Source organism: Bidens hawaiensis, unplaced genomic scaffold, assembly GCF_021521415.1.
Source record: "Bidens hawaiensis isolate Kalapana, Puna unplaced genomic scaffold, B.hawaiensis_p1.1 tig00032350_1, whole genome shotgun sequence".
Taxonomy (NCBI): domain Eukaryota; kingdom Viridiplantae; phylum Streptophyta; class Magnoliopsida; order Asterales; family Asteraceae; genus Bidens; species Bidens hawaiensis.
This window is the reverse complement of record NW_027495489.1, coordinates 83,120-105,742: the sequence shown is the minus strand read 5'-3', so window position 1 is coordinate 105,742 and position 22,623 is coordinate 83,120. Positions and strand designations below refer to the sequence as shown.

Genomic DNA, 22,623 nt, shown 5'->3' with positions numbered 1-22,623 from the left:
ATATTGAGTGATGATAAACTCGACGTTGGTTTTCTTATCTTATTGGTGATTCTTGTAGGTTGTAGCCTAGTTGTAACTACACAACACATGACCATACAACTTGTTGTGTGGTCCTGACAACGTAATGTGTACCACTTGCACCACCACTCTACCATGCAATGTAATGCCATTGTTCTCTAATTTTGTTTTTTATTTATTATTTTTTGTCTTTTTAAATTCATTTTTGGTATTAAATAATGTTGCTTTACCAATATAAAACTTCAAATGGAATAAGAATCATAGTTCAAATGCACCAACATTGTGGAGGTACTACTTTATTTAATGTGAAAGGTCTAACAATATTGTAATCTATAAATAAATGTATATGAAAGTTTAAAGTAATAAAACATATATGAATGTCAAAAAACCAACTAAAACACGATTAAACATATTGTTAAAATACACTAAAGGGCACATGTGTACTGTCTGAGAGGAGTAAAATCAAACTAATTACACCAGTTTAACATGCGTTTCTCTTAATGGTCTAGTTATTCGTCTTGACTTTCTTTTTTACAAACCTGTATGGTTTTGGGTTCATGGTAGACACCTCCTACTCCACATAGTCGTCATTGGTTAAGCACTTATGCATTGAACAATCACCATCGACATCGTTACGTATGTAAAGAATTCGAATAGAAAACGAATAAGGCATTCTAGATGTAAATAAATCAAATAGAAATCGAATTAAGGCATTTATATAGTGTTGTAGTCAATTCCACATTGATTCGTCCAAAATCATCTTTTGGAAGGATGGCATGTGTAATGGTGTGCTCCCCACCAACTCCATCTCTTAAAACTTATCTTCCTTCTTCTTATTATTATTTATTACTATTATTATTATCATTATTTTCTTTAGTTAAGCACAGAGTCAGTCTCCAAAGTTTGTTCAAATTCTTACTTTTATTTAACAAAATTATTTAATGGAGTTAAAAGTGATACAGAAATTAAATTAGTGGACATAAAAAGACCCAAAAAAAAAAAATAAAATCTTTTAGACTGAAAACAGGGATCTGAGTAAGCCTAAGTGACTAAAACCGTACTTTTAGCTTTGCCTAATAAAAACAATTTTTTAAACTTTTTTTTCCTTTTACAGTTGAAGATAAACATGCCTGATTGATTAGGACATATGCAACGTTGACATATTTAAATTAAGTTATGTTGATTATAAAACGCTTATAAAATATACACAATATTATTATATCTAATTGAGTATTGACTAATGTATTTGTAAGATGATATAATATCATTATATTCAGAGTCTTGTATTTCTTAAGTTGTATACGATTATATATAGTAGTGGTTTGTGAATATAAAAACGGATTGTATTTGTAAGAACTATAGTTTATGAGCTAATATTATATTAGACAAAAAGACAACTTGCTAATTGAAAAGACCGATAAAAATAAAACATTAAATTAAATATAATAGTTTATTAATTAAATATAATAGAAAATGACATATTAGTTATGCAATAAGTTAATAAAACTAACAAATGATAACAATATTATTACAATAAGTAAATATAGAAAGTTATAGAGAAAGTGAAGTGGCATATTACGTAACATTAATATAATGTAATATTTTCAAAGTGTATAAAGCATTGGTTAGACTAATATATAATTATATATATATATATTTATTTATATATGGTCATTATAATCATTTATATTATAATAGATTAAAATATTAACTATACCTTATTATATATTAGTTTGGTAATTGTTGATGAGTAACTAATAAAGGGTTTTCCCTTGGGTGTATATAAAGAGAGATAAATATTAACATCATAACCAAAAAATTACACACACATAACAATTTGTGTGCCTCCTCTCTCCTAAACCGGGTTCCTCTCAAAAACCCTAACATCATCCTTAACTATACATCCTAAAGGGGAACTCGATCAACCTGACAACTATGTCGTATACATCCTTCTCCGATGCGATTAGTACTCTCTATGCTATAGCAGGTACACATATACTTATAGGTTTATCATATTATTCATGTTTCCATTATCACCATGAGGAATTGATCAACATGTGGTATCAGAGCGATGTTGATTAATTAGTTCTTCATGCTTTCCTTAAATCTGGATCTAAATCGGAAAACACAGACTTAAAAATTTTTTTTGATAAACCTTAAAGTTTTGTTTTCGGTTTTCATCACTAATCAGAGAATTCAAATCAATGATTAATGAATTTTCGCAAATCTGTTTGCAACCAGAAGCAGCCTTCTGGAAATCAATTTCGTATGCAAAATTGTTCGCTAGGGGTTTTCCGAATTATGGCCGACATAAGCTTTAACCCTATTTTGATTTAAAATTTGGTTTTGCAATATACTTGTTATTTAATTAAATTATGTGGCCACATTATATTGGCATGATAATTTCCGTTTCACATCCATTTGTTTATTTGTTTTTTTTGTGTACCTCACATTGATCAACACCATTAGTCATTTTTTATAATATAAAACAATATGTTTATAACCCATTTTGGAGTGTAAGCGAGTCAAGCATCGTGGTTTACTCATAATTGGCTCATTTAAAGCTTTAATTGAGTTTGCTCGATATTTACTTATCAAGCTCAAGTTATCTTGTGATCCTAAACGAATAGATATATAGAGTTTGAATCAAACACAAATGATTTTATCATGAGAAGTGTACACATAACTAAAGTAATTATTTTATCAATAGATATTATTCTATAACTTTTGAACTATAATAAGTATTATTACCACTATTTTTTTTACAACATAATCACTCTACTTCAAAACTATAATTACTCTTATTATTTGTATGTTTATTACGTTAATTTTATTTGTACAAGAACTCACCCCTAGTTATTTATATAACTTTTATCTAAAATAATAAATATTTATGTTTATATAAAGTTATGATAAATAATAGTACTATAAGCTATTCTATATAGAAAATAATATATATATATATATACACACAAATACCCACACACATAATTGGGTTTAAAATTTAAAAACCACAGACGAGCCAATTTATAAATAGAGCTCAAAACAAGAAGAGCTCGAACTCAAGCTCCCGCAAGTCAAACAAGCCGAGTTTTACACATCGTATCAATGTATTTGGATTTTCATTTTTAAAATTGTGTGTTGTTTGCGGGTTTTACAAGCATATATACATATACATATTATACAACACATGAAAAAAGATTTATCCATAAACTGTTGCATACAAATATTAGGAGAGGAAGAGGAAAGACAATAAATATTGAGAGATAATGAGGTTGGTGATCTATTGATAAAGACAAAATCTTTAAAACACCAGAAAATTAGAAGGTCCTGAGTTCAAGTCTTTTAGAAAACGGTAATCCACCGTTTAAGAAAAAAAAGAAAGAAACAATGAGATTGAAAACAGAAAATACAGGGGAGAAATAAAACAAACTTACATTTTTCGTATTTTCATTTAAACAAATTAATTGATTAGAGAATTACAATTATAACATTATCCACCATTAACTGATATATATAGGTGTACGTGTGTGCTCATTTTAGAACGAACACGTAAGAATTACTTAAAACTATTTACTATTTATTATATAAATTGATTAGAATTCATGTAAATTTTAATCAAGAGTTATGCAAGATATGGTATTCAGTCTTTTGTATAAATGTATATATGCGTTCACACTATAGTATATATGCACATCTATATGTGCATGTATATACTCTTTCAGAACCATTTATTAAAGAGAGAGGGCAGGGAGACAGTTAACCAGACTTTTGTTTCCCTCTTGATTGTATCTTTTTTATTTAAGCATTATGTGCTTTTATGGTTCATCAATTCTCAATATAAATTGGCCATGAAAACAAAACAGCCAATATACTTCCACACACACCATGAAATAGCAAGTTTCGTCTAAAAAGCATAAAAACAATGAGGATACAACACGTGTAAAGGGGGGGGGGGGGGATCCAGTGTTCGATCAGGGGAGCGTTTGCACCCACTCAAGTCCATAGTTTCCTTTATAAATTTGTAATATATTATGTCCAAAGACCCAAGCGACTCATCCAAAAAAATATTTAGTGACCCATTCTTAATTTTTAGTGCCTCAAACTTAACTTTTTAAATTTTAAGCCAAAATTTTTAAGCCCAAATTTAATTTTGTTATTAACAATAATAATTAAGCCTATATTTGTTAATTGTACAACCACTTTAATTAAAAATTTGGAATTAGTGGGAGGCGAACAAATTAGGGCGATGCCAGCTTCACATGTTGCCGATGACACTGGTTATAAACCTGAAAGACAAAGGTAAACAATCACCAATCAACATTTTTATAATTTTGATTGTTTCAGCAGTGTTGTCGATATGGAAATTCAAGAATTTTGTAATTGCTTTAAGCGTGTTCTCTTCAGAATCAATATTCTATTGAGAATCATGAAAATTATATAAAAACATATGTACGTGATGCAATGATAATTTAGCTTGAGCGAAGCAAATAGTTGAAATACATGATTATGTATTTGTGTTACGTTTTGCATATAAAAGACGTACAAAAATGTGTTATATAGTTATCATAATTCTCAATGTATTGGTTAACTTATTAGTTATGAACAAACACATATGTTTGCAAAGAAAAGACATGAAAGTTATTGCTCATCATCACAAGGATCTAAATTACAATATTTCATAAAAAAATAAGACGGCATATATATAAAATAGTGGGAAAATAACTTTAGGATATAATACTGCCCTTGACTACTACTTTTAAATAAATAAGAATTTATTGGGAACTCTTTATACAACATTGGAGTAATTCAACTACCACTTGCTTTATTTAAAAAAAAAGAACTAGGAGGTTATCCATGTATGTTTTCTTACAAATAACAATTATAAATATATGTTAACTTAAAGGAACTTAAAAACAATGGAATATTTATTTGTCTTATTTCTAATAAAACATATTTAAATATTTATTATATATCACTTTGTTAAAAGGTATCATTATTAGTTGTTAGTTGTTTTAATTTAACATTTTATATAACAAAACCATCATTAAAGACAAGTAATAAGATATAAAAAGCCATTTAAAGAAAGCAAAGTCGACTATAATTTATTCATGTTCTTACCCGCTCCTAATGATCTTGATTAGTGCTATCATTAGATTAGTTTATAGCAAATGACGATTTAAGCAATATTTACAAGTCAATGATGGCATCCTTTGAAATGACATTTTTGCCCTCCAATTTTCTATATTTTTGGTCACTGTTAGCAAGGCCTACTCAGTCTTTTTTTAGGTAAAATACAGATAAATATCTTGGATCTCGTCTGTCATGGGCCAGGGGTATTTTGGTAATCTAGCATCATGTTTAGATCCGATGTTAAAGTGTAGCTTACCACCAAATCTAACGAAAGATCCGATGGTTTATTTTGAGTAAAGTTTTCCTTTTACTTTTCATTAATCATGTGTCCACAGAATCAAGAAAAGTTTCCTTCCCATTTCAACACTACTTTTTGGATATGTTTCCAAAATAAGAAATACAACGGAATATTTACATGGAATCAATTTTAAATGAAGGCTTTATTAAACGACCCAACACATAAAGAGATGTAGTTATACAGTTAAATCACACTATGTATTAAACAACACTATGTATAGAATATGTACAAGTTCGTTTAATACAAAAGTCATTTTGAGCATAAACGCTTAAACGTAATGCAGACAGGATGAAAGAGACACAATTGTATACATGTGATTACACTTTCTTATGACTCTTAATTAAAACTAATTATGTATTTAATGACCCACGAGTAACTTTGTGTTTTGATCATAGTTAATAGATTACTGACTGGACCCAACCAGTACTATACTAGTGTACATCATCCATGTTTTGGTTCATCTAGATAAGTATAGTGGTTGTATTCAAGGAACAAAGATCTTTACTAATACAAGGAAACTTGAACAAAGTTACAGGAATCAATTACCAACAATGGTGAAATGTCACTTAAAAAAATATGATCGACACGCCCATTGTGAAGCACCTAAACGCCACCCACGGGCTCAACCGTTCACCTGTTTCAAATGTTAACGCATATATTACAGATAGATAGACATTGTATTTGTATGTGGAAATTTGATGTGAAAAGTATTATTGCAATGGGGCATGTTAAATGTGTCAATCATGTAAACTACGTGGAACCCATATCACAGCTCATTTTCCTATAAGACAACAAAAATGAAACCCACAATAGAGATATAGCCAAAATGAATAGAGCCCATATGCCTTAGAATTGTCCCAACATAGATTTGGTTGTTCTAGTAGGTTGTGCTTCTAAACAGGGTACTTCAATTAAAGCATGACGCCAAAAAATATGGCCATTAAAAACTTACCTATTCTTGCAGCCTTCCAAAAGAAACCCCGAAACCTGCCAAACAATGGGAAAGTTACTTGATTAGCATCAAACCAGCAAAACATATAGAAGAGGACCTTGAGTTATGATATGCAACTTTAAAAATGTTTGGCACTGATTTCAAATTTAAAAATACTAAAACTATGAAAACTTAAAAATTTTAACATGTCCCGTTTTTGGGGTAACAGTGAGAACACATTACTGGAAAACTCACAGGACCCGCCGATACCCTGTTAACCAATGGGAACAGATAAAGCACATACAACGATGCGCATGTGGCCTTTAAAAAATTACATAGACACGCCAATCCAATTTTCACACTTTTTTAGTTACATATTTAAGTGATAAAAAATGGATCAATAAATTCATCATATTCATCACATCCATAGGTAGCAATCATGTTTCATTTGGGTCAATGCAAGTTATACGTGTCAAAACAGGCCACTCTAATAACAAAGTCTCTTGAACCACCAATCAATAGTTTTTCACTGATTTTACCATTTCAAGAAATGTTCAACAATGGCTGAGATAATATTTATTCTAACAAACTGTTTTCTAGTTCATCCTTTGGTTAGAAAGTGACAAGTAATGTTGGTTATGTTGATAAAGAATGGAAGACAGTGATGTAACTGATATAGTTGTGTGAGTTAAACATGTAATTGATACCTTCTTTTGTTCAAGCACAGGGTAAAAGCGTAAATATATGTACTATTTTGTTTTTTTTACCACAACCAAAAAAACTTGTCTACCCTTATGCACAACCAAACTGTGCCTACAATAATATCTAGAGACCATATAAAACTAAATAATAAAGATATTACGCTTACAAAAAAATTATCATCAACAAACTTTACTTACTAAACCCCGATAAATCCTCAAAAGATTCTGGTAAGCAGCAAATGTACACAGATAAATAGAGAATCAGAAATAACAGCATAAATGACTATCTGTTAAACCATGATTAAGCATCTTGTACATTTTTAGTGGTGTAAAAGAATAGGGCACAATTATGCAATCTGAACTACTTCATCTTTTTGAAACATGTTTCAAGAAGTTGAAGGTGTACAATCCATATAGAGCTATGTATCATATACAACAATGTACACAAAGTACAAAACTCCTCTAAGCAAGGTTTGATTAAGTGATTTTTAGAAGAATGGTGCACTGGTGGTTTTGTGGATAACTGGATATCATGTGCAGCTACTCTAATCCAAAAGTAGCCTGATTTCAAGTCTACTTTAAACCCGGGAAATTGAATTTAACTGTGTAAAGTAAATCAAGAAATCTAAGTGCACCTGATTAAAGATTTGAACCACTAAACACCCAAAACAGCATGACAACTTACAACATCCTAAAAGCCTCAAGAACAAGTTTGCAAATGAATGATATACCCCGCATCTTCCACTAGAAACCTTCAATCATGGTGTCACAGGCAAGACGACTCTCATTAATAAAGTTACAAACAAACATATCCACTAAAATCTCACATATAGCATGTAGGGCATGGAAGGGTGGTACGAGTGCAAAATCTTACCCTATCCCATGTGAGAGGCTGCTCCAAGCTGAGACCCCCCGGCTCTAGGAACTCTCTTCTTTTTTTGTTTTATCATAAACCAAATAAACATAAATTATGAATAAAAGGGAAGAAATAACAGCAACACATAAAGTTCTCAAAACACGTAGAAAGTGCAACAGGATCGCAATTCATTAGGTCCCTAAAATTCAGTACGATCTTGGGGGGGGGGGGGGGGGGCTCATTTCGGATAGCTCCAGTACGATGTACCAAGTAAATTTGGTGCTATTTTTCTACATCAAATTTCATAACTTCAAAGTTCAAAACAGTTACTTCAAAAGTCAAAGCAGATTATATAACTTATAACTTTAAAAACATAAATGGTAAAACTTAAAAAGACATGATAAACATCGAGAAGGCTTTAAGTGCGAACGGGTATCCACAATTTCAAGAAATGATAACTACAACAAGAAAGGCATCTGAAGGTTATAGAGTGACATCTAGTGAGAAAGCAAGAACAGTTCTACTAGATGAATGTGTGATGTAGAGATAGAACTAACACCATTTAAAGATACCTGGTACTCAAAACTCACAAGGTCTTTCTATTGTAGCTGATGAGTCAACAAACATAAGCTGTTGATCAATGTTCATGTCGTAAACAGTTGTGGTTCTATGTTCATGTATGCCGAAGACTTGCGTGGAGAAAACAAGAAAATCAATTGTGAAAATACTAAGCCAAGCGATTGAATATCTCGGCTCAAGTAACATTCTCAGTGTCATGACGGGCAACACGGCCAACTGTAAAGCCGCAAAAAAGAAAATCAAAAAGGTATACAAGCATATTTTTGGTCACCAATGCACATTAAACCTGATTTTTAAAGACTTTGCAAATGAGTTTTTTTCTTTTCTTTTATATGTTACAAGATCTCACATAAAAAAGACAATTCAAAGTATTTGTGAACCATGGACAAACTTCATCCATTTTTAAAGACAATTCAAAGTTGGAGCAATTAAAGGTTGTAAAAACTCAGTTGCTTCACTACATTTTATTGAAGAGGTTAATCCTTTGTAGAGGAGACCTTTCAACACATAGTCTGATATAAACTAAGATCTCGCTCCACATTAGATTCGGACCCCGCCCTTTGACCCAAGACCAAGTCAGTATTAATTTACGAAGTGGGGGGGGGGGGGGGCACGAAGTCAGGAGGTGAGAAAACTGTTCCCATCAAGCTTTTTAGTTCAAGTATTTGGTGTTAGTGTTATTTTTCTTTGTTTATCTGGATTTTCCTTGTAACCAGTGAATCGCCCTTCTTAAATCAGACCTACTTAATTGTCAATCCTAAGTTAACAACTTTCAATTTCCCACCCAATTAGCAAATGTTAGAGCTCGTCTTGTCTAGATTCTTTGGTATCTTACTTACAAGAGGGTATTACAACACTCAAAATCCAAAAATCCATTGTTCATGTTAGGAATAAAGATATACAAGCCAGCTTAAAATGCATGGTCTTAACCGGCCGATTCCCTTCCTCTCGACTTAAGGTCAAGTTGTTTCTTTGGGCAGTAAGTATTGATATGAACTCAGGTCCTAAGCTACATCAAATCCAGACCCTGCCATTTGACCATCACCGATCAAGTCAGAAAGTGAGATAACTGTTCCCATCATTATTTTTAGATTTTTGTATTGATGTTATTTTTCTTTGTTTATCTTGTTATCGAAGAGATGCCATTCTCTACAAAGAATTAACCTCTTCAACAAAATGTAGTGAAACAAATCGAGTTGTTGCAACCTTTAATAGCTCCTACTTTGAATTGTCTCTAAGAATGGATAAAGCTTGTCCGTGGTTCAAAAAATACAAAACAATTGTTTTTTTCACTTTTATATGTCTTGTAGCAAAAAAAACTCATTTGCGAAGTCTTTAAAAACCAAGTTTAATGTACGCACACAACATGGTGACCAAAAAATTGCATGTAGACCTTTTCGATTTCCTTTCCAGTGGCCTTACAATTGGCCGCGTTGTCCATCAAGACACTGAGAACATTACTTTAGCTGACAGATTCAATCGCTTGGTTAGAAATTCTAAATTGTTTTTAATGTTTTCTCCACCCCAAAAATTCTTCGAGATACATGAACATAGAACCACAACTGTTTATGGCAAGAAACACCTTGTGAGTACCATGTATCTTTAAATGGTGTTGGATCCTTCTACACATCTCTTACAAATTTTATCTAGTAGAATGGTTCTTGCTTTCTCCACATCTACTATAATTGGTGGTCATTGTGTAACTAATTTAAAAGGTCACAAAAGATAATGATTCAATCACTGTAGTATTTTGCCTACAAAAAATATTTTGCCTGCAAAAAAATATAAAGTAACCAAGAAGACCAAGAAGGAAAGGAAAAAAGAATGCTCTGGTTGCCTTCCTAATCGCCAAGATTAACAAAATCATTTTGCCTTGCCTCTAATTGTTGTCAAACTCCATAATCTTCCTCATAGGCAACACTTCTTTTCTTTCCGAATACCATGATTAAATAGATATGGAGAATGAATATTAGAAACAAAATATGGATTCCATAATGGATAATTGAATAGAAATTGAGAATGGAAAGAAGCCTAATATAGGCTTGAATACGTAATGAGAAAGAAATTGAGAATGGAAGGAAGCCTAATATAGGCTTGAATACGTAATGAGAAACCAAAAATAGAGGGACCTTTCAATTGAATTTTTGGAAACGTTACCAATTCATGTACGATGTTCCCATGGATTGGCGATACGTGTTTTGCAATCAAGTACCAATAGCACCATATACGACTAAATTGATTTTCAGTTACGTCAATTTCATGATCATAAACGTGAACCCGTAATGCGTTCATAGTACGTGCCATTCAAAACAAAATCGTATTTTAGATAGTGAACCATGTAACTATGAGAAAAAGACAAAAGGGGCTACAAACTAAGGCAAAAGAAAAGTATGAAAAGCCTAAGGTTCCAAGGCAAAACTAAGACAAAACCTATACAATCCCCTAATCATCCATGAGCTTAATTTGTCGTTTCAACAAAGTCACAAACACCTATCCTCGATATGTCCTCAGAAAGGTGCAACTCTAACATTACTTACTACTCCCACTAATAATGTTTGGCATTGGTTTCAAAAGCCTATACATATTGTATAAGACTAGCTATGAAAAGTTGAAAACCTAATAATTGTGAAATGTTACACTTTGCCCTAACACATTTTTAGTTTTGAGGCTCGTTTTTGCCATTAAATACTCGACAATGGTTAAGATGAGAAATATTCATGTTAACAAATTGTTCTCTAGTTCACATTTGGTTAGAAAGTGACAAGTTATGTTGGTTGACTTGATTAAAATTAATAGTTGTTTTTGTTCAGGCAGCCTAAAAAACATGTGACCACATGATATATTTTGTTTATTTGGTCACAACCAATGGAGCTTGTCTTCCCCTTTTACACAACCTATATGCTAGCCTACAATAACATCTAGAAATATTAGAAAGCTAAAGGTGTAATTGCTAAACATGACAGATCGTCAAGAATTTGATAAAGATACATAGAAAATCAAAAGTTAAACCATGAAGTATGTGACGCATTCATTATTAAAATATACTAAAAAGTTATTTACATATAATGTTTGAAATTGTTAACTTTTAGACACTAAATATAAAGATATTCTCGTCATCTCTTGTCAAATTTGTTCAACTACTCAAACTCATGCTCAACCGATGGTCAGATTTGAAAAACTCGACCCATTGCAATCGACCGGTCAACTACGTAAGGCGTCATGTGATGCGCAATTTACAACCAAGCATCATAAGTACAAAAAGTATGAATTTCCTCCAAGCAAGGTTCAATTAAGTGATTTAATCAGACCTCTATAACTAAATGGTGCATTGGTTGTTTTTTGGACATCATGTACAGCTACTCTACTCCAATGCTACTCTAATCCGATGGTACTCGGATTTATAGTCAATTTTAGACCCGAAAAAGTGAATTCAGCGATGTAAGATAATTCAACAACTCTAAGTGCACCTGCTTATAGAATTGAACTACTAAATTCACATGATAACATCACAATTTACAGCCTCGTAAAGGCCACAAGAACAAAATCTGCAAATGAATGGCAAATCCTGCATTTTCTATTAGCAAAATTACTCCCATTAATTAAGTTATCGTTTTGACTTAACAATACTTATTGTCTCTAACTTCACACATGCTAATTCGCAGATCAGCCTAACAAGTTCTACAATGCTAAGCTAACAACAATAACTATTAATTTAGTGTAGTTTCTAATCAAACCTAAGGAGATTGAAATTAGGATTTTGGCATACATAATAATCAATCATCAAGAACTCACCCGGTTTTGTGTTCAAGGATGGCGGGAAACTGCATCTTAAGGAAGGTACATGTGCAGATGACCAACAGCACCACCGTCAGAAACGAATGGAAATTGAATAACGCCGACTGTACATGGAAACCACAGTTGATTGTTACATTATAAATAATAATAATAATAATAATAATAATAATAATGTATGTATGCAGATGAACTGAAACGTGATTTCAGGATTATTAAGAGAGAGTTTACCATGGTTTTGTTTTGTTTTTAGAAGCTCCGGAATGAATAATTAGGGTTTGGGCTTCGATTCAGATTTCTTCTTTACGGGAAAATAATGGTAAAGGTTTATAAAGTATATTTATGCATCCATCTCATCATCTATTTTTAAGTAAAATTTAGGTTTGATTTTGGTTGTTAACCGAAATTAGTCGAAACCAAACCGAAAAACTAACTCAATAAACCAAACTAATTAATCAAAAACTGTTTCACTAATAATCGAACTAAACTGCGCACACATCTATGTGGTGGTTTATAACAGCGGTTAACACCTTTTAATGGTTACGTGTATTTAGGGTTAGTAAATAGACACAAGGCAATATTTAATCATTAACTTTTGAATAATCCAATGATACAAATGGCTAAATGATTCTTTGTTCATGGTAAATGAACGAATAAAATGAGAATACATACATGTGTTCATTTTCATTTTATTCTTTTTCAATTTCATAAAGATAGTTATTATTTGTAATGTTTTCGAGTAGAATATTATGCAACTAAACTTATTCTAGAATGTTGATGACGGGGTAGCCCAAGGAATTAATAAAATGGCTTTCACACATTAACGCTAAAAAGATTAAAAGGTTAAAAGCTTCGTTTCCCGTCCAATTTATGTAAACAAGTACGTGAACAGTAACCACGTGCAACAACACAACGTCAAATCAATATTCACATCACTGTTCCCTCTGAACAGGAGACAGACTCAGATAAAGTAATATTATTTTAATCATGGACCAACGGTCAAAAGGTTCCCACCCGTAAAGGTCAACTCTATAGCAAACTGGAGGCTAACTAGTTTAGTTACTGGACTAAAGGCTTGGGTTTTCCCTCTATAAAAGGATGACTCAGCCATAAACAAGGACACGACAAGATCTGGGCAAAACACACACTCCCTGATCTTATATTTTCCTTGAGAAATATGCACTTTGCTTATTTCTTTCTTACTTCAAAAATATCATAGATTTACCAAGAACTTCATCCAAAAACCGATCTCGAACATCTCGGTCTGGGATCGCCGGTGAACTATAACAACTAACAATAAACTAGTGAACCTCTCTCTGCGTTTTGCAAATGTAGAGGGACACCACGACCTGCGTTAGGTTAACCTGAACCCTTGAAGCCTGTTAGCCTAACCAGTTCATTCACTATCATTGTTCTTATAATTGTTGTAACAACAAGTTGGCGCCCACCGTGGGGCTACGCCGCTTACTTTATCTTAAAGACCAGTAGTGTAGCTCCATTTTCATAAAATCATGCCAGAAGGTGAATCTCCCGATGAAGTCGACCAAGTGTCAAGAACACCAACACCAAGCGCCGGCCAAGAAACTCTGGCGGCCACCACACCTTTCTCCACCCCGGGAGGAACTTCGACGGAACCTTTTGTGACACCCCTCTAAATAGGCCATTGTCCGTACAATACTTAATCATGATTTCTTAACGTTAATTCCTCATTATTAAATTTTGCTAAGTTCAATCATAACGAGTCTAGCATATTTAGGCTGCATATGCACAATACATTGCATATAAGTAATTTATTTTTATTTGAATTACTCAACTTTTGGATTTTTGTCCCATGCATACGAACAATGGTGATATTTTAGAATGACTCGAAAATATATTCAAACAAACCAGTAGGTTTGAGTTCTATGTTATAATTATATTTTAGTCTTTTAGAATTAGTTTTATAAAATATAGACAACGAATACGAAACAAATTGCGAGCGTTTATCGTTATCTTAAAATCTTACGTTGTACTACTAATACATAAACATATGAACATTTAAATGCTATCATTTATACGTAAATAAAACAAATATTTAAATATGTTTAGATGTATGCATATTAAAGGGCTCATCCATCCATGCCCTATATATATGTATATGTAATTACGTATATAAAAAGTTGTATGAAATGAAATTCTATATACAATTATTATATATAGTAGATATTTAAATGTGGATAAAGATATTGGTGATTGTTATCCTTAGACACGGTATACACCAATGAACAAACTAATACCATAATTTCCATTATGATTTATTTAAACTACTTGAAAAGTGTGGGTGTCTCATGTTTACCTTTCACAAGAAAACCTGTGATAGAATAATTTCCCCTATACAAACCAAACTACTAACATACTGAATTTCTACCCATGCCTCATCCATCAAGCATCATCATCATCATCATCATCAAAAGTCTCCTTGTCCTTTTATTCAAAAATACACGGCAACCCACCCCATCACCAAATATTCACCTTTTTCAAACTTGACAAGAGTTCTATCATACCCATCCATTTTATTTATTTATTTATTTATTTAGTATTAACACCATGCTTCCACTCTTTATGGAGAAAAAGAGAAACAAGAACCACTCACATCTTCTAACATTTCACTAAACATACACACACTCTTACTGTCGTTCTCACCTCCCTCTCTTTATTACAATCGACGCCACATAACTCACTACAACTTTCCCTGGATTTGCATAATATCACCACCATAAAACCACCACATAAAACACCACCAGCCACTTTCATCTCCCTAGCTCCATCTGCGTTACACCGTAACACCATCGTAACATTTTCGCCACCTTAATATCACCACAACACCATCGCAACACGACGCTGCCAATCCGTACCACCATAACTCACCTTTGTCACCATCGGTAGTCTAGTCACCTCCAACGGCTTTCATGGAACCATAATCCTCGAACACCATTCACCTTCTGTCTCTCTAAAAACCACTCACAGTCTCTCTCTGTTATTAACCACTACTACCATCATACACATTTCTTTTCTCTACAAGATGGTGTAGGAGGTCTCTACCGGGAAGCCGAACGAGCTTTAAGTGGAGAAACAAGCTCAAGACCCTCTAATCTCTCTCTAAACCTTAAGTCTATAACTAAGTGAGCTAAACTTTCTTTAAACTTAGTTTATAAACCGGGTTATGCTATGCTAAGCTTTCACCTATACTAGAGATGTTCAATGAAACCGGTTCCTGGAACCGAACCGGTGGACCCGAACCGGTTCCTACCCGTTTTTTTAGGAACCGGACCCTATCTGATTCAACCCGATGATCCGTGACCGGTTCTTGCATTTCTGAGTGGGGGCGGGTAGGAACCGGAACCGAACCGGAACCGGTTCTGGAACCGAACCATCCGGAACCGGTTCCTAACCGGTTCTAGCTGTTGGATCGAATATAGCCGTTGGAAATCGTTTTTTTGGCCGTTTTTTTGACCGTTGGGGTCAAAAATAGCCGTTTTTTGGCTCCCCCAAGCACCCCACTACTAGTATAAATAGGTATTTGGTGTCATGGGTTCATCACAACACTCAAAACGCAAACCCGAACGCAAAAAAATACAAAAAAACGCTATTACAACGTTTTGAGTTCTCTAATATCTTGTTTTCTCTTCTTCTATATTCATATTTGTTGTTATGGATGCCTCACAATCATCGGTTGGTCAAGGTTCCAACGCCGAACCAAGTTTCGTTCGTATTTTACCTCATAATCGTAATCAAGAGATTTGGTGCAATTGGGATTTGGTTGAATTGAGTGATGACCATTCATTGAAGGCTCGGTGCAAGTTTTGTGGGATTTATTTAAACCCACTTTCGAATTCAAATTTGAAAAAACACATCGAAAAACCGTATTGCAAGGCGTTGAAAAAGAACGTCGATTCGCAACAAACGCAAATGGATAGTGAAGGCGGAATATTTACATACCAAATTGATCGAGTTCAAGATCGTATGGCGAAGTTTGTGATTCAAGAAGCTTTGCCGTTTAGCCACTTCGACAACCCTCGCTTAACCGCCATGATTCGAGATACGCTTCAACCACAATACACTCACGTAAGTTGTCATACTCTTAAACGTTATTGTTTAAAATTGTGGAAGAAGGCCAAAGAGGTACTAATTGCATATTTTGAAAATATAAATACGGGAATAAACTTAGCTAGTGATGTTTGGTCGGCTCCACATGGTCTACCCGAATCTTATCTTTGTGTCACCGCTCATTGGGTAGACCCGTCATCGTGGGAAATGATGAAACGCACCATTGCTTTCGAACTCTTTGAGTATCCACATACGGGAGATAATTTGTTTGAAATTTTAGGTTATGTTATAAAAACTTATAAACTAGAAAATAAAATATTTTCAATGGCATTTGATAACGCGTCGAATAATACATCGGCGGTTGATAAATTAAAATTAAAATATACGCCGATTTGCAATGGTGTATTTTTTCACTCAAGGTGTGTTGCACATATCATTAATTTAATCGTGCAAGACGGACTTGCTTCGGATGAGGTTACATCGGTTATAAACGATTTTAGACTAATGATACATGAAGTTTTTAAGAAAAGTAAAAAAAGACAAATGGAATATAGAAAATTTTGTAAAGATACGGGAAGAAAAGCTTTGGGAGCTAATTGGGATGTACCTCATCGATGGAATTCCACTTGCATAATGTTTCAATGTGCTTTGAAACAAAGAGAAACTTTACAAATGTTTCATTCTAGTCTTGTCGAGAATGATTTGGCAATCCCTTTTTCAAATGAGAAATGGGAAATTATCAATGACTTATCGACTTTTCTTGAAGTTTTTAAAACATCAACTACGAAACTATCGGGAACGTATTATCCGACAAGTCCCTTGGTTCTTTCGGAGTTATTTTTAATCGTTAACAATCTTAAAGAATTTAAAAATAAAAGTCCAATGTTTTCAAACATCATATTACCAATGAAGTTTAAATTAAAAAAATACTTTCTTGAATTGCCACCGGTTTTTACTTGCGCCGCCGCTTTAAACCCAATGTTAAATGTTACGGGGGTTGAATGTGTGATAGACGAAATTTTTTCAGCCTTAGATATGCATGAAGTTGACCCAAACTTTTCAACAGAGGCAAAAAATGATTTTAACTTGAATTTTAAATTTATGTATGACTTTTATTTAAATAAATATGGGTCAAACATACACATGCCTATGCCGGGGGGGTCTTCATCAAGTTCAAGTGCTACTAGAGTACGAGATCCCATGATTAGCCTTATGAACACCGTTCGCAACGTAACGGCTAAAAAACAAAGGGGTAACACCCCTTCAAGCGAACTAGGAAGGTATAGTGCAAATGATTACTCTACCGGTTTATCCGAAGAGGAATATGGCACTTTTGATGTTTTGGCTTGGTGGAAGGTAAAGGAAACCGAGTTTCCGATTCTTGCCACCATGGCCCGTGATTTACTAACCGTCCAAGCTTCTACGGTAGCTTCGGAATTCGCTTTTTCTCTTAGTGGCAGGGTAATATCGGTGAGAAGAACAAGACTAAATTCGGAGTCGGTGGAGATGTGCATTTGCTTAAAGGATCACTTGGACTCAATCGATCGTATTCAACACGTAACCACTCTCGAAGATGAAACACCACTTGATGTTCGAGTGCACGACGAACAAGAAGGCATTTCTACAAGTAATTCCGAGGAAGAAGTCGCCGCTCAATAATTACGACGAACAAGAAGGCTTTTCTAGAAATAATATGTCACAACTTTATATTTATAAGTTTAATGTTTTGTTAGTTTGTTTTTGAAGATTTTAAAACATGTAACCTTTTTTTTTTTTGAACTTCTTAAAGTAAATAAAATGAATTTTATGTTAATTGTTTTGTTTATTTTTCATGCTATACAAATACGAATCGTAGTTTAGAATCCAAATCGCAAACGAAAAACGAAAAAAAAAACTAAATGCACTTGTATTGCAAATCCAATGAACAAGTTTACATTGTACAATGGTTACATATTTAACTGATGATGTTCCAACTGATGAAACTCTGCAACTGATGTGTCACTGATTCATATTTTGCATCAGTGACAACAAACTCTGCAACTAATGAATGTTCCCACTGATGAGTATTCCTCATCAGTGGCAACCTTCAGTAGTTGTCATCAGTGGCAGCTTTCCCACTGATTCAACTGATGACTGTTCCCACTGATGAGTATTCCTCATCAGTGGCAGTCTTCAGTAGTTGTGATCAGTGGCAACCTTCAGTAGTTGTCATCAGTGGCAACCTTCAGTGGTTATCATCAGTGGCAACCTTCAGTAGTTGTCAACTTGTCATCAGTGGCAACCTTCAGTAGTTGTCTTCAGTGGCAAACATCTTCAGTAGTTGTCTTTTTCTTCATCAGTTAATTGTTTATTTTTATGTTAATTGTTTTTTTTATTTTTCATGTTATACAAATACGAATCGTAGTTTAGAATCCAAATCGCAAACGAAAAACGAAAAAAAAAACATTTTTTACACCGTAACCGGTTGGAACCGGTTACGGTACAGGAACCGGGTTAGGAACCGGTAAGAACCGGTTAGATAGGTTAGGGGTCCGAGGGTGGGAGAACCGGTTCGGTTCCCTAACCGGTTCGAGCCTGGAACCGGTTTAAAAGGGGGTTTTGAATATAGGAACCGGTTAGGAACCGGTTCCGGTTCCTAGTCCCAAACCGTTTTGAACATGCCTAACCTATACAACAATATAATTGCACGTTTAACATGTTAAGGAAAACCATAAACATGCGTGAAAACCTTATTATTGTTAGAAAGTGTTACATTTGAGAGAATCACTTAAAACGGGTTAAAAGTGAGTTAAACAAGCTTACACAACACGAGAATAATAAGTGTCTTAAGAAAGTTATAAACTTGGCTTTCAAATATCATAAATAAGAAATACGTTCAAACGAGTACGTGTAGTTTTCGATGCAAAGGTAAAAGCACTTCTTTAGTCAAAACGTACTTTACAAAAATTCAATAAATAAAAATGGAAATTTTAAAATCTCTTATGATAGAAATACATTTTTGTATTTATAATATGTCTCTTAAATGTAATCTTGTAAACTATATGCTTCAAAATGACAAAATATATTTTGGATAGGAAATACGACGTTTTAGGGTCAAAATGATAAATTTTACACAAATATATATTTTGGAGAAATATACACACACACACACACACAGACACGTTAGACGTAAAAATAATAGTTTGTTTTTATGAACTAACCGACCAAAACGGTATATGAAAATAACTCAAAAATTTACAGACGAATATAATATATAATGATATTATAGTTTACTATAATAATCGCAGCTCAAGGAAATGTTACCCGGAAATAAATATATAATTTTCGTATATGTTTATTTAGCACTCGACCAAGTAAACCGGTTATGTCTAAATGAAACTGTCACTAATAAAAACTATATTCTCACTATTTATATAAGTATATAAATACTTAATTTATAAAAGGAATATAAAAACTTATCACAACGGGTCGTCCCAAAATTAATATGTGAAACGCTATTTATGAAATACATGGAACGATCGGTTGGGTGAAAGCAACCGACACAGTAAACGAAATGATCGGTTGACGAAAGCAACCGACACCTTAAACGAAACGATTGGTTGGTGAAAGCAACCGATGCCTTAAACGAAACGATCGGTTGGTGAAAGCAACTGACACAAACGAATTAACGAAACTACTAGTTGGGTGAAAGCGACTAGCATAAACCGACTTGCGAGTCGATAATGGAAACTAACTGACCTTACGCGTTTAGGACGTGTGAAGGCAGCGGACCTCGTGTCTAAACTAAAATTGCTAGCGAACCAAACAATGATCTCACGAGGTGAGTTTCACTACCCCCTTTTTACGGTGTTTCTGTTTTATTTATCCGGGGGTGGAAAACATACACAACTGCTTTTATATACGATAATTAGAAACAAAACATACAATCCTTATGCGAACATGAGTTGAACTATGTAGTGCTATAAGTCCCTTGCTTGCATACTATAACCATTAGCTAACAGAGTTAGCCACAGGAATATACGAATAGTACTATTGACGTTGACATTCCCCCATACTGTTAGGTTAGTCGCGCTAACCTCCGATATTGCATCGAAACAGGGTGAGTATATTCCATCTGTGAGATTTGAACAGGGCAAACTGATATAAGTCATGGTTTGGTTATAGGCTCAGGGTTCGTCATATTAATTCGTAGATTTAGCTAGTCTACGGAGGATCATCGTATTTGTTTCAGCAGGCTATCGTACACTTATTTGTGAACTGATTCAACGTTTTATGTATAATGTGATTTCATATCGAGTCTCAAAACTTGTGAACTCACCAACCATTGTGTTGACTTTTTAAACGTATGTTTTTCAGGGAATTAACAACGCATATAAGGAATCATGAAGATGGGACCTCAATGCATAATTAGGATACCATTTCGGAAGATTTTGCTTGTATAACCCTATCGATTTTTAGGGTCATATACGAGAAATCTTCTAATTGTTTTCAACGAATTTTGTTTGAATATAAGTTATGATTTGTAAACGATTTTTAATACTATTGGTATCATAATACATGAATGTTGGCGATAATCATATGCTTACGGTATACATGACGTCACTCGCCCGTACTTCCGCCTTGGCGGGGTGTGACAGATTGGTATCAGAGCCATTGGTTATAGCGAACTAGAAGGTATAGTCTATAACTGGTGACTCAAATAAACGTTTTCGTTGCATGCATACACATTTGCATAACATATACAACTTTGTACGAATAATGTTCTCACATGGATTTCGTCCTCCTCATCTACTCACTCTACGCTTCCCGAAACTATAACCATCAGTTTCTAATCGCCGCTATTTAATGAGTTGTGACACGCTAGTCTTGGAACTTGCACTAAACACCCTTGCAGGTAAGAAGTGGGACCCGCACCTAAGTGGTGACTTGAGACTGTTTTCCTAACCGCCTAGGAGCCAGAATGAATAGGCAGCCTCAATATACCTATAAGGTATAATTACCAGGAACTCCAGTAATGGGAGTACCAAATTTATACAATGCTACCATAAATTGGTAATGATTGAGAAACATTTAACGAGACTAGCATAAGGAGTTGGAAAATCGGATACACGACTATATGGTACGCTTGGAATAATTGTGGTCTTATACCACCTAAGAGAACCCCATTTCAATCTTACGCGAATACGTTGAGGCTAATAGACGAGAACTAGAAGACTATTCTTACGGTGTTCAATCTTCATTCGCGTAACATTCAATCTTTTGGACACATCTAGATGGACTCTTCCTGATCATTCTAACTCATAAAACTTTAGCCCCTAATTATTGGCATTTTTTTAATGTCCATAAAGAAGTTTTAACATGTGATAATGCAACCAAATGGGCGCTTCCATTCCCATAATTGTAGGCTTGACTACGGAAGACACTCGGGTGACCATGTAGAGCATATTATCATTACGGGTGCACACGTAATCATAAGGTGCAATGCATGAGAACCCTAGTGAATTTCATAGCTTGAGCTGATGTTTAAATTATTTCAAAATTATAATTTCTTGACACAAGACACTCTCTCCAAGAAAACAAACACCCGTTAAGGCAACTGTGATGACGTCCTATGACACCTAGATATAACGTCGTTTAGTTGAAATGTTTGGCATATCACTCCGTTATTATAGCAAGCCAGAACGGTACCATTAGCAACAGAAATGGCCATGTACTCTATTAAGATTATTCATCGACTTTCGGGTCTCTGTACCCAAGCCAATTTCGAAAATGATTCGCGACACATTAATACACTTTGAAGTGACAATGTTAAAATTTCCCTTTCATAACCTATGTCTCCATTACTTTTGTGTGTGTTCCGTATAGTGGCACAAATAACTTGGTGACTCCATTACCTCATTCCATCTGACGTTTATGAAAGATTTCTAGTAATTTTACTCTAAAAACGAGTATCTCGATATCTATACGGCTAAAGCATTATTGACACATTACATTAGAAATTTTCCGATCTTGTTTGTAATGGAATCTCACTCTTGAAATGAAACTTTTTGTAAACACTTTTTAGTAGCCGGAACCCTTTAGGCACGTAAAATCGTTACCATAGTCATTGTCACAGACTTGAAATATGCCTAACTTTCATATGTACCTTTCTTTCGTGAGAGCATTTTACTGAGTGTTGAACGGTCTTAATACACACATGTGGTTTCCTTCATCTTACGCATTACGTTGA

At 34.0% G+C, this 22,623-nt stretch overlaps 1 protein-coding gene across 2 annotated transcripts; it reads right to left on the bottom strand.

Annotated features, from left to right (window-relative positions):
• Positions 1 to 5,856: 5,856 nt before the first annotated feature.
• LOC143583279 (uncharacterized) lies at positions 5,857 to 12,622 on the bottom strand. 2 transcript variants are annotated; one of them, XM_077065625.1, is made up of 4 exons: positions 12,540 to 12,622; positions 12,309 to 12,415; positions 6,402 to 6,436; positions 5,857 to 6,083 (listed from the first exon to the last, which is right to left on the bottom strand). In XM_077065625.1, the coding sequence occupies exons 1-4, from the start codon at positions 12,540 to 12,542 to the stop codon at positions 6,016 to 6,018; spliced, it is 213 nt and encodes a 70-aa protein (XP_076921740.1). In that variant the 5' UTR covers positions 12,543 to 12,622; the 3' UTR covers positions 5,857 to 6,015. The 2 variants fall into 2 exon arrangements, with proteins under 2 accessions (XP_076921740.1, XP_076921739.1); XM_077065624.1 differs by having other exon boundaries at positions 12,309 to 12,416; positions 12,576 to 12,619.
• Positions 12,623 to 22,623: the final 10,001 nt, after the last annotated feature.